Genomic DNA, 11,279 nt, shown 5'->3' with positions numbered 1-11,279 from the left:
CGCTTGCCCCAGGGCTAACAGCAAACACCAGATGTCACCACCATCCAAGCTGAGCTGCATTTATCTCTTGTCATTCTGCCACCAAAGACTCCCAAAACAGCACCTCAGCCAGGGTTCCCTGGCTAGTGCTGAAAAGCCCTGGCTGCCCCAAGCCACCTCTGCCGTCCTGCAGGAGCAGACCTGACTGGCTCACCTTTTACATTATTTTTAGGAAACACTCATGTAGACACCTTTAAACTTTAAGATAATACTTTTTTTCTCTTTTCATCAGTTAACACACAAAGGTACTAAGCTACAAGCCAAATTAGTGGATGAGTCAGGACAACTGCTCTGGATGACTTGGTCTCTGAACTAGGTTGCCGTGTTGCACGGGAGCAGCCGGGAGCAGCTGCGAGCCGAGCTCTCACTGAAGGCCTCCGGAAGCCCGGGCTGCTGCCCAAAGGCCAAGTACGACTGAAAAATCTAAACACGTTACGGATGGTATTTCTGTTCTCAATACATTTGTAAGGAAGAGCTGCTTTTTTCCATTGAAGCCTCATAGTTGGAGAGGGCTATCACCAAAGCTGCTGCTCCCTCAAAATGCAAGAAGGGAACAAAGGCTGGGAGGTGACATGGCTGCAGCAGGGTCTGGCCTCCAAGCCTCCCTTACACCACATACCAACTGACTGCTTCAGAGTGGCTCCTGATTGGTCAGGCACTCCCATACCCTCTGATGTCCAAAGACTTAGTTTATGGCCCTGGTCCTGAGGTCCTGCCTCCTGCTGTATCTGAGTTCTAGCCCTTGTGGGTGACTTATGTGTGAGGCACGAGCACCCACAAATCCAGATTTGAGGCTGTCTCCTTTGGGCTTCTCACTGGCCTGCTGGCCTGGGGACAGAGGCTTTTATTCCTTGGCACATTATTGAATGGAAACCTAGCAGTCCGTCTGAACAAGTCCTACTCAAATTTAACAGCACATTTCCTGCCTTGGGAAGTACTCCAAACACCAAGGGAGTGAGACATACTTATGTCTTGAAAATGAAGCCTATTTATTTCATGCTTTCACTTAGAGGGTGTGTATAGAGCATCCTAATATCCTATTTCCCCCAGTAGGAGAAACCCTAGCCATAGAGCAGACCCAATATAAAATTTCCCTACATACAAACTTTGTTTCTTGGGAAATATTTCACCCTTTGCACATGAACCATTAGTGCCATAATGAAGCTAATAACAGCCATTTGTCCCCAAAGAATTCTCCCTGGAGCAGCCTTCCTGGAGGAAAGCAGGGGGTGTTCTCGCCCCTGTCGGTATCAGCAAAGAGGGACCAGGGCTCAGTGCTCACTTCAGCCGAGCTGCTTCAGAGGGAATCTGAAAGCTCCGCCTGAGCCTGGGCCTCTGCCAGTCCTTGGTTCACGAAGAGGCACCCTGAGAAAAGCTGCAGAGGGCGCTGCTGAGCCTCCCCGCAATCTACTGTGGTGGCACCTCTGTCCTATGAGGCAAGCATGGGCCTGCCCAGACTAACCAGGGCAAATGACGGAACAGAATGTGTGCACACCCTGGTGACCAGAGGGGCACGGACCAGACACTCGCTCAGGTTCCCCAGCGCTGTAATTCGAGTGTACAGCCTTTCCTCACGCGCACGCACACGTGTGGTTTTCTCCCTCAGGTGACAGAGCAATAGCTTCTTAGATCTGGCAGATCTGTCCCTGGACCATACCCTACTATGTCATCACATCTTTGCAGAATTCATTTTGCTGCCCCGGAAAAAGGCGGCAGGAGGAGAGAACAGCTTTTCAGTGTCTTTAATTAGGCAACAGGAAAAAACAAAGTCTGGCTGAAAATTACCACTTGAAGCTTGGCTGATGCCAAAAAAGCGGTACTGGCTCCCTGTGCTTGGATAAGTGAGTGCCATTGATTTCAAGGACCCATGTGTAGGAGCTGCAAAGGTTTTTAGTTGCCCTCTGGCATCTGCAGCTGCCCATTGTAATACAGCCCCCAACAAGCAGATCTTTATTGTTGGGGACAGGTAAAAAAAAAAAAAAAAATCTCATCTCTGTTGTGAAAACTGGAAGACTCAATCTGGAAGTCATTGTGGTGAACACAAATCTGGAACCCCAGGGTGGCATTTTTACAACCACCATCCTGCCTCAAGCTGCAGGGCATGGTTTCCTTAGCTGCTGTCGGAAACCCTTGAATATGCGACAGCTGGTGTTTTAACCTGCTTCCAATTAGCGACAAGAATTTTAAGGTATTTTGGAGGTGCTTAGTGGAAATTAAGAAGCCACCCACTTCGTCTGCACCAATAACCTTTAAGATCTCTTGCGCTATCAAGACAGGGAGATTTCACTGGCACTGGCCAAGCGCTCCTCCCCCAGCATTTCCCCCAGAGCCCGCCATTATATAAACCAAATGCACCTTTTTAGTGAAGCTTCCTACTGATCTTAACCTGCACACCCACTCTCAAAGGGGAGTTCTGGCGTCAACGAGCCAGTTGACATTAGTGGCAGGTAGTTCAGTAAGCCCTGTAATAGCCAAAGAAGGACCACAGATGACCTAATTTTTCTGCTGCAAAGACAGGGACTCCTCACTGGACTTTGTTTCTTCCACCCCAGAAGATAAGTGGCTGCTACAAGGCCACCTTTCCTCCAAGGTCATCATGATACAGGGTACAGACAGAAATCCTGCCCATCTTCCAAGCGAGATGCACCTCAACTTGTCCACACCCCCAATTCACCCTCCAGAGAAGCCCCAGCCCTAAGATAGAGCTAGGTTTGATGGTCTCCAACTATTGCTCCATTCATCACATGGAGACACATGCAGGGTTCCTTGTTTCCCCACCTGGACTTCAGCTTTAGGGCACCTGCTCCCCAGTTGGGAGGGAATGAAGATGTGTCCACAGGATGTCTCATCTGAGAATCCACCGCCTGCAAGGGCGAGTAGAACTGGGAGGGATGGCAGCCAGACCTCCAGCAGGGATCTGCCTCTGGCGCTCTAATCTGAACGAGCTTGCCGGCTTCTGGAGGATTTGACAGATGACCGCGTTAGGTCTCCGGGTTCTCGACAATTCTGACACATAGCTACCAGGTACCCAATGAAAGTCGAGAGGATCGCCTATGTCCCATCCCCCGCTGCCCACCTCCTAAGAGAGCACAGCACCACAAGAGAAAAGGTTTTTGTTATTAAGGACAGGAGCGGCCAAATGGTTGATAATGCCCAGAGATGCCTGCTTTATTTCTCACTAGGTGACTGCATTTCAGGCTGGTGACATCAAGTAACAGTCTAATCCCACTAACTTTGTACCTCTGAACTACAAATCCACAATCCAATTCGGCAAGGAGCGACGGTGTTACAGCTAATTGGGGGCTGGGTTTTCCAAATAAATGGTCTTGGCTGGCAGAGTGCTGTGAGTGGAGCCAAGGGGAAGGCCTGGGATTGCTTTAAAGACCCTGACATCTGGTGAAGCGAGGCTAAAACCCTGCAAGTCCCCAGGCAAAGCCGTCTATCCCAAATCCTAGAACACAGATGTTACTCTTTCTGTGGTGAGTTCAGCCCAAATAAGGAGAGGCCAAGCTGCCAGGGCCTAGCAAAGTGGATCCCAGGCCTACTCTTCATCAGCGTGTCCTCTGCCCTCACTCCCACCCTAGGGTGCAGCTCTTCCTGCAGGTTTTTAGGGAAAAGCTAGGCTTCTGGTAATTTGTCTCTTTTTAGTTCTGCTCTGAAAAGAAAAGGGAATGGCAGGGGTGGGCACAGGCACCTTGGCAGAGCTCCAGTGGTCCCAGGCCCAGGGCTGCGCTGAGTCAGAGGTCAGCACGGCGAGGCAGTGCTCCTCTAAGAACCAGGGCCAAGTGCATCTTCTTGGGAAGATGTCCACGGGTAAGAATTTATTAACAAAATTCCAAGCTGGTAGGGGCTGTTCATATGAGAAGGCAGAAACTTAGAGGTCAAGATCAAGGAAGAGAGATAAGGGAGGAATGAACTCTTATCCCATGGTAGGAGTTCAAAGTAAGCAATTACAATATGAATCATTCCTGTAGCTTTTTTTTTTTTTCTCACCAGAAAAGAACACAAGCTTCCTTTGAGATCTGAGATCCCCTGCCCAAGAACCAACTGACAAGCTACTCAGACCAAGACAGACTAAAGTCACCTAGAAAGGGCCTTCTCACCAGAAGCTCTAAGCTGAGGCCTAATGAGGCAGCCGCCCTGTCCTTGCCCCGCCTGTGTCACTGAACCGTGAGCCAGGGCACCATGCGCTGTCCCTTCACGCTCACTCGGCAGGACACCTGGCAAATACTTCACCAAGTGCTGGTGACAGACAGTGACACAGCTCCAGCTCTGGCCCGGTAACGGCAGCCCCGTGAATCCCAAGCAGAGTCTCCAAACACGGTGGGTTCTTCTGCTGCTGAGAGGATGCGCGCCCTAGGGCGCTGGCTGAGGAGTTAATGCAGAAAACAAGGCACCACAGGGAGGTTGGACACTTGGGTTGTGTGATTCAGGACACGCTGGAAAAGTCCATGGGTGGAGGGGAGGGAGGGGAGGAGGAGGAGGAGGAGACTGAGTTTTAAATAACGTCTCGTGAGGCCGGAGCCCCACTAGATGGGCTCTGGTTTAAGCTTTTCTGCTAGGAAGTCATTCACAAAGGCCTCCACGATGGCAGGGGTGATCTCCTCCACGTCCATCACGTACTTGGCCCGGGCCGACATGTCCAATATGGTGAGCAAAGGGGCAGCCTCGGGCAGGTTGGTGTAATCTCGCAGGGAGTCAGTCATGTCATCCTGGAAGTCACCAGAAGGGACAGAGAACCGTAAGTTTTCAAGAAAGAGTAGCGAGACCCCTGGCCCAGGTTCCCCAGATGGCATGGAATGGACTCACTCCATCGTCACCCTGAAAAGCGGGCCCCCTCCAGGAAAGATGGGCTCTCACAATGGGGAGCAGTGGAGCCTGCCCCTGCCTTGCAGAGGGGGAGGCTGGTTCCTAAAATTCTCTCTGCATCACCCCAAACCCCAGGCAAGTCTTTCTTTATTAGCATGAAAGCAACTTTCACACACCCTCTGCTTTGCAAAAATGTGATGTCCTTTGATTACTTACCTTTGCAATCAACTCAATCATTTGCAGCTCCGCTGTGGATTACCTGAGGCCAATCTGGACTTCAGCTTTGAATGTGTTTCAACAGAACTGCCCCCACCCCACCCTGCGGTTTCAGGAGGTGAGCATCGCAGAACCGGATGGGAAGACAGGGCTACAGAAATACTACTGAAGTTTACACAGGTTGCTGCATTTATCTGAGCAAGAAGCTAGACCTCTTTCACATATTCCTAGTGATTGTCCCGGAGAATTTCCCTAATACCAGATGTAGCTTTATTAAGTACAAAGGCAAACATGGAAATCCTAAGACAAGGAGAAACTTTGTAAGAGACCGATCATTTGGGATTACGTTTTATGCTGCTGACCCTCATTTAGCAGGTAACAGAAAATTGTCTCATTATAAAATGTACAGTATTCTAAACCGAAGAAAAGACTTGCGTCACCCTGCCAAGAAAGGGCATGGAGTATTCCTGGCCTTAAATGCTGGTGAGCAAGAGGCGTGAAAATTACAGCTCACTGGTTTCTGAAACAAACAAACAAAAATTCCTTCCTCAAAGGGCAAATCTTTAGGAAGATTATTGGTAATCGTCTTTTTCCCCCACCCCAGAAACAACATGTACTTCCCAGCACTGCTGGTGATTCAGTATCTCTGGCACTGTTTACCCAATCCAGGCCCTCCGTATGGGTAAATAAACAGTCTTCAGGATAAACAGAAGGGAGACACCTGGACAAATGCTGTACATCCAATTCCCATTGCATCCCCTCCCCTCTCCCTCTGAGCAAACCACAGGGAGATGAATTTCAATGTCTATTAAGGCTTCAGAAGATATGACTTCTGCCTGCCTGAGTGGACAGGATGGAGACAAACACGGGTCCTCCTTAGCCCTGGGTGGGATGTGAGGGGGCTGGAGTCCTGAGCTCAGAGGTGCTCAGTCAATGCCTGGTGTTCCAGCGCCCTGTGCCCAGCCTCATTCCACACTGCCTTGCTTCTGAGCACGAGGGCAGAGAACTGAACCAGGAGAGTTGCCAAGGCCAGGAGCTTAGGTGAAACACACAGGAAGGGTGGGGCAGCCAGGCAGGGAACTGGAGCAATGGATGTCCAAGCTCCTCTGTCCAACTCTCGGCATCCTTCCCTGCTAGACCACAAGGACTAAAGGAGCAGGGCACTGATCTGCAGTCACACCAACCTCACGCTCACTCCTCTCTCTGCTGTCTACAGAATGTGTGACTTTGGCAAGTCACTTCTCTGAGCCCAGGTCTCCTGCCCTGTAAAATGGGTTTAGTAAAAGTTCACACGGGGCTAGGTGAGGCGTGAGAGCCAGCCAGCACTCAGCCCCACCGACCAGACTGGAGCAGTCTCACCTTCTCCGAGCCTCGCTCTCCTCATCTGTGAAACAGTAATGATTATATCCCAGCCAGAGAGGTGGGGACAAATGGGATAGTGCAGGGGAAGCACTTGGCTTGGTGCCTGGTACTTAGAAAACCCACAAATGCTCCTTTTTCAGCCACATTTCTACATCAGTTACAGGAACCCTCCAGCCCCACCCCCAGCCCAGCCAGCCCTTTCTGTTCTGTACCCATCTTTTCTCTCACAGCCATATGAAAGGGGTTAGAGTTTAATAAATTCAGAGTAGCCTCCATTTGTGCTTTGTGTGGAGTGGGCTTGTGTAGCCTCAAGGAAGGGCCCTGTGAACCTTTGTTCCCTCCACCCGGCGACCCAGCAGGGTGACTTCAGTGGCCTGCAAGGGGCCCAGCAGGGCTTAGCAGAGGAGACTATCAAGGAGGTGATGAATGGGTGCTGGCTCAGGGTGTCTGGCCGCCGCTGCCTCTCGGGATCCAAACACAGTGTGACATGAGCATGGGGGCTCTAACCAACTGGAGGTACAGATGGGTGGAAGGAGGACAGGGGGGCTTCAAAAAGTGTGGCTGTCAATAATGGGCTTAAAGCCAGTGCCTGGCTGGGTGGGGGAGGTGGGGGAGCATGCACGGAGGGTGGCTCCTGGGGGTGGGAACCAAGGTAGGGAGCCTGCGCAGACCTCGGCCATCTGGCGGAGATTCCCACTCAACAGGATGGAGCCTCCTACACCTTGACCTTTGGGGAGGCAGACACCTGCTGGAGGCCCCGCCCTCTCGCCCTGTGAAAGTCCTCTGCTCCGCCCAGCCCAGCATCCTGGGACAGGCCTTGCGTGAATGACAGGGACGTCGGCAGTTTCCCACCTTAGCCCTCTCCTGGGCCTGGCCAGGGAACCACAGGCAGAGTCGTGGCCCCAGCGCAATCCCTGTAACAGGAAGAGCCCGCCTGGCGGGCCAGCGAGGAGGGACTAACCCAGCAGACACTCTGTAAAGGCTCTGGTTCGGATCCAACCCCAAGGGAGTGAGTGCTGACCGCGATCTCGGTGGCTGCCACTCTGCCCAGAAGCCTGGGAGACATGTGCGGGGCGCTGTCCTGTGTGTGGGGGGAGCCATCCCGCTGCTCTGAGGCCACAGAGAGAGGACAATGGAAGGAGGAAGCCGCAAAGGCAGGAAATGGTTCTCCGTAACTCACTTTTTCACGCCACATTTGTCTGTGGGCTCTTCCAGAAACACAGTCACCCCAGACCCCAAGGCCCCCTTTAATATCCCCAAAAGCCCATCACTCATGTTCGAAGCCTGCCCCTGGTCTGGCCCAGGCGACACTCACCTCCCCCGCCACAAAGAACAGAAGCGGAGCCTCCTCCTCTTTGGCTTTGTACTTGGAGATGATCTTCTCCGCTATCGGCTGGATCAGCTGCTTGGCCGCCTCGGACTCCCCGTCATCCTCAGAATCTGGGGTGGAGAGAAAGCCATGAAGCACGCGGGCTGGTCCGCGAGCGGTGCCCCCTGCGGGCGCCCGCATCCGGGGCCTGGACGCCCATCCGGGCAGCCCCTGAAGGAAGGAGAGCTTCCCTGGGACACGGGCCTTGCCTCCTGGGTGCACGAGGGTGGGCCTCACGTACTCACTGGCTCACACAGTGCTCTCCTGCACCACGCTCCCGGGAACAACTCACCTCACTGAGCAGCACTGACGCCCCAAGCAAATGTGATCCTTTTCACTATACTCTTCACAAATCCACCTTGAAAGCTAAGCTTCCCCTAAGCCAGGACCTGAGGTCCCGGGTAGATTTTCTCACAATCACAGAATGAGATGCCATGACCTCGGATCACTGATGAAAATGGCAGAGGTGGAGGTGGTGGTGGGTAGGACTGTGGTCTGGTCAGCAGCTTTGGTGGCCATGGGGACGCACAGCTAACAGCCAGGCTCACCTGGGAGGGGACAGGCTGCTGCCTGGAGACCACCCAACCAGGTTCCCCAGAGCCCTCTATGGGGCATCCCTTGCCTCCGAGCAGCCACACCCTGGGGGCCCCAGGGCTCACTCTGCTGAAGCTGTAACTGAGAACAAGAGTGACATCCCTGAGTTGCAGAGCTGGGGGCAGGGGGACCAGGTGCTAGCAGACAACTTTCACCCGGAAATGCCACACCACTCAACAGGCCTGCAGCATGCAGATTCTGTGGGACACACTAGATCCATATCTAATTAGCTCCCATGGTGCTGGGAACTCGCTTTGCTTCTCCAGGACTCTGTTTCCACATCTGCAGATGGCCAGTGATTTCCCAGTTGTCCCTCAGTTCAGAATTGTTTCCCATCCCCCAGGACAAAGGTGTGGGAGCCTGTAGCAGGCAGGAAAACCCCAAGGCCATCTTTCCCCAGGCAGCCTCTGTCCTCTAAGCACAGGACGAAGCTGCAAGTCAGTTCGCTTAAGAATCCCCTATGTCTGCAGATTGCCCCCCTTCCCTAGGGGTCTCCAAACCAGACCTCCAGAGAACAGGAGGATATTGCACATACCCCCAAACTCGCCTCACTGAAGTGGGTATGGCAGCATCTCAGCCATGCTCCTGGTACCCAAAATTATTTTGCATTGGAGCTGAGCAACAAGTTCCAAGGTAGAGGGTAAGGCTGATCTTGGGCAGCAGATGCTCTGTTTGCAGAAAGAATCAGTCATCCCATGGGGCTGCAGGGAGCCAAGGGTAAATTTTCCTGTGCCCTCCTGCCTCTCACAGCAGTCACCCACGGAGCGCCAGAGTGAGCCAGCCATGGGAGATTAGGGGGGGCAGTTGGCCACAGAGGTGCCACCTGAGGCTGGGAGGGCTCCAGCAGCCCCCAGCCAGATGGTTTGAACACAGGTGATCAGCAGAAGCAGCCCGGGGTGAGCCTGAGCCCAAGGGGCCCAGCCCCTGCAGCTGCTGTGGTGCAGCCCCGCCTCCTTCCAACAATGGGTCTGTTCATGGGGGCCCAGGGCATCTCCTGCCTGACCTATTCTTCCCAGCTGGCAGTTGGGAGCAGCTAGGAAGGAAAGCACAGCAGTAGCTCCCAGAACACCTCCTACAGGGGGAGAGCCATGAATAAATCATTGGGGTCAAAGGCAAGGCTGCCGAGAGAGAGACAAAGGCCCAGGCTCCGCATTGTTTGGTGACAGAAAGAAGTGTAGGGACAGACATGCCCCACGAGGTCTGTCCTGCCCCTCCCCCGCCCACCCCTCCCGCTCCATACCGACAAAAAGGACGAGGCAGGGGCCCTCGTTGAGCTGCACGGCGTTGGAGTCGGACAGCTCCAGCACGGGCTTGGGGTGCCACGGGAACTCCCTGCAGTCCTCGTCATTCAGCACCTCCACCCGCCCCTGCCGCGTGATCACCTCCCCCTGCGGGTCCAGCACGATGAGGGTGGGGATGCCTGCAACAGAGAGAGAGCTCACTTGGCCGCAGGCCCCGGCAGGAGGAGTCAGCTCCCAATCAGAGTTCCCAGGAGGACCCGGGACAAGGTATAGGCTCAGGATTAACAGCAGGAAAGCCTCGGGACGGAATCAGGCTCAGCCGCTGAACAGCCGCAGAGCTCCGCTGGGTCTGCATACACCTTCTCCATGGGACCCCCGGCAAGTCCCTTCACCACTCTGGGCCATGTGGTGGATGCCCTGCAGTTCCCACCTTATCCCACTATGTAAAGATCAGTGAGTTGTGTAGTTAAAAAACTTCACACGGGGTCTTGGCACATGGAAGCAGTGGATAAATCTTTAACCAATCCCAAAAAGCAGGAAACACTGCCCCCACCTGCCAGGAGCCTCAACCTAACTGATGGTGTAAAAGGACACCCCCAGGCAGCGTTCAGACGCACAAACCAACACAAATCAACCATGCTGCGGAGTCCACACAAGGGGGGTGTGTCACGAAGGAGCCTGGGGCAGGAGAGGCAGCAGAACAGGAGGAAGACAGCTGGCTGCCCACAAGCCAGAGGCCTCCACCCCCACCTCCAGCCCTGCTGCCTGGGAAGGTTCCAACACCAGCTCCGAGGGGAACAGCACGCTGATGGCAACGATGCAGCCCTCACGGTAGAGTCCTGGGCTGGGGTATGAAATGCAACACAAAGCTCCCCACCCCCTCCACCCCCACCATAAAGCTGCAAATGAAAAACCAGAGCAACCCCACCCTGGGTTACAGCTGCATTGGGGTTTTCCACCTCCCTGCTCTTTACACCACTCGCTGCTTCTCCCCAAACCAGGGCCACCCCCGGCTGACCACACCCCATGGCATCAGCCTCAACCCTTTGGGGACACTTGCCTCCCCATCCCCACCTCACACTAACCAGCCCCCATCTTCTGGAGCTGACCAGAGCTTTAATTGTACAAGGGCAAGTGAAAGCCAGAGCAATTTAATATTTATAGATTCCAATGCATTGTGTCGGTAATTTGCTCCACTGACATTTTACTTCTCCATGGGGAGTACGCCGAGGTACCAGAAATGTGGCCTTGGTGTTTTCTACCTTCCACGGCAGTCGGTGCCGCGGGCATGTGGTGGTGGGCCGGTCTTCAAAAGGAGTAAACGGATCCACTGTGCTCTCACCTATTAGAAGCGGCTCGGCGTGTTAGGGGACAGGCCCTGAGAGAAACGGGCCCTGGGGGACAGCCATTCTCAGGGACGCTGGGGGACAGCCATTCTCAGGGCAGCGCAGCCGTTCTCACGGGGCTTTAAGGTGCGCTCCGAGCTGTCCAGGCCTCTGGGGAAGCTGTGTGTTGGAGCACAAGACGCTTGGGCGTTTCCAGCCTCATCCTCACAGCCACACATTATTCCCTAGAGGCCTGGGTTTGCCTCCATCCCTGAGCACTGGGCTGGGCTCTGAGTCAGCAGCTTTACCGGAGGCTGGGGCTGC

At 53.9% G+C, this 11,279-nt stretch overlaps 1 protein-coding gene across 1 annotated transcript in view; it reads right to left on the bottom strand.

Annotated features, from left to right (window-relative positions):
* Nucleotides 1-3,179: 3,179 nt before the first annotated feature.
* The window catches only part of NXN (nucleoredoxin), a 132,955-nt gene continuing 124,855 nt past the window's right edge, over nt 3,180-11,279 (bottom strand). The window contains exons 6-8 of the mRNA XM_081162247.1: nt 9,630-9,809; nt 7,742-7,866; nt 3,180-4,751 (exon numbers count right to left, since the gene is read on the bottom strand). Of these exons, the coding sequence (XP_081018373.1) occupies nt 4,569-4,751; nt 7,742-7,866; nt 9,630-9,809 (488 nt within the window). The 3' untranslated portion in view covers nt 3,180-4,568. The remainder of the gene's footprint in view (nt 4,752-7,741; nt 7,867-9,629; nt 9,810-11,279) is intronic.

The sequence above is a fragment of the Miniopterus schreibersii genome, assembly GCF_964146895.1.
Source record: "Miniopterus schreibersii genome assembly, chromosome: 16".
Lineage (NCBI taxonomy): Eukaryota > Metazoa > Chordata > Mammalia > Chiroptera > Miniopteridae > Miniopterus > Miniopterus schreibersii.
This window is presented reverse-complemented; position numbering and strand designations above follow the sequence as displayed.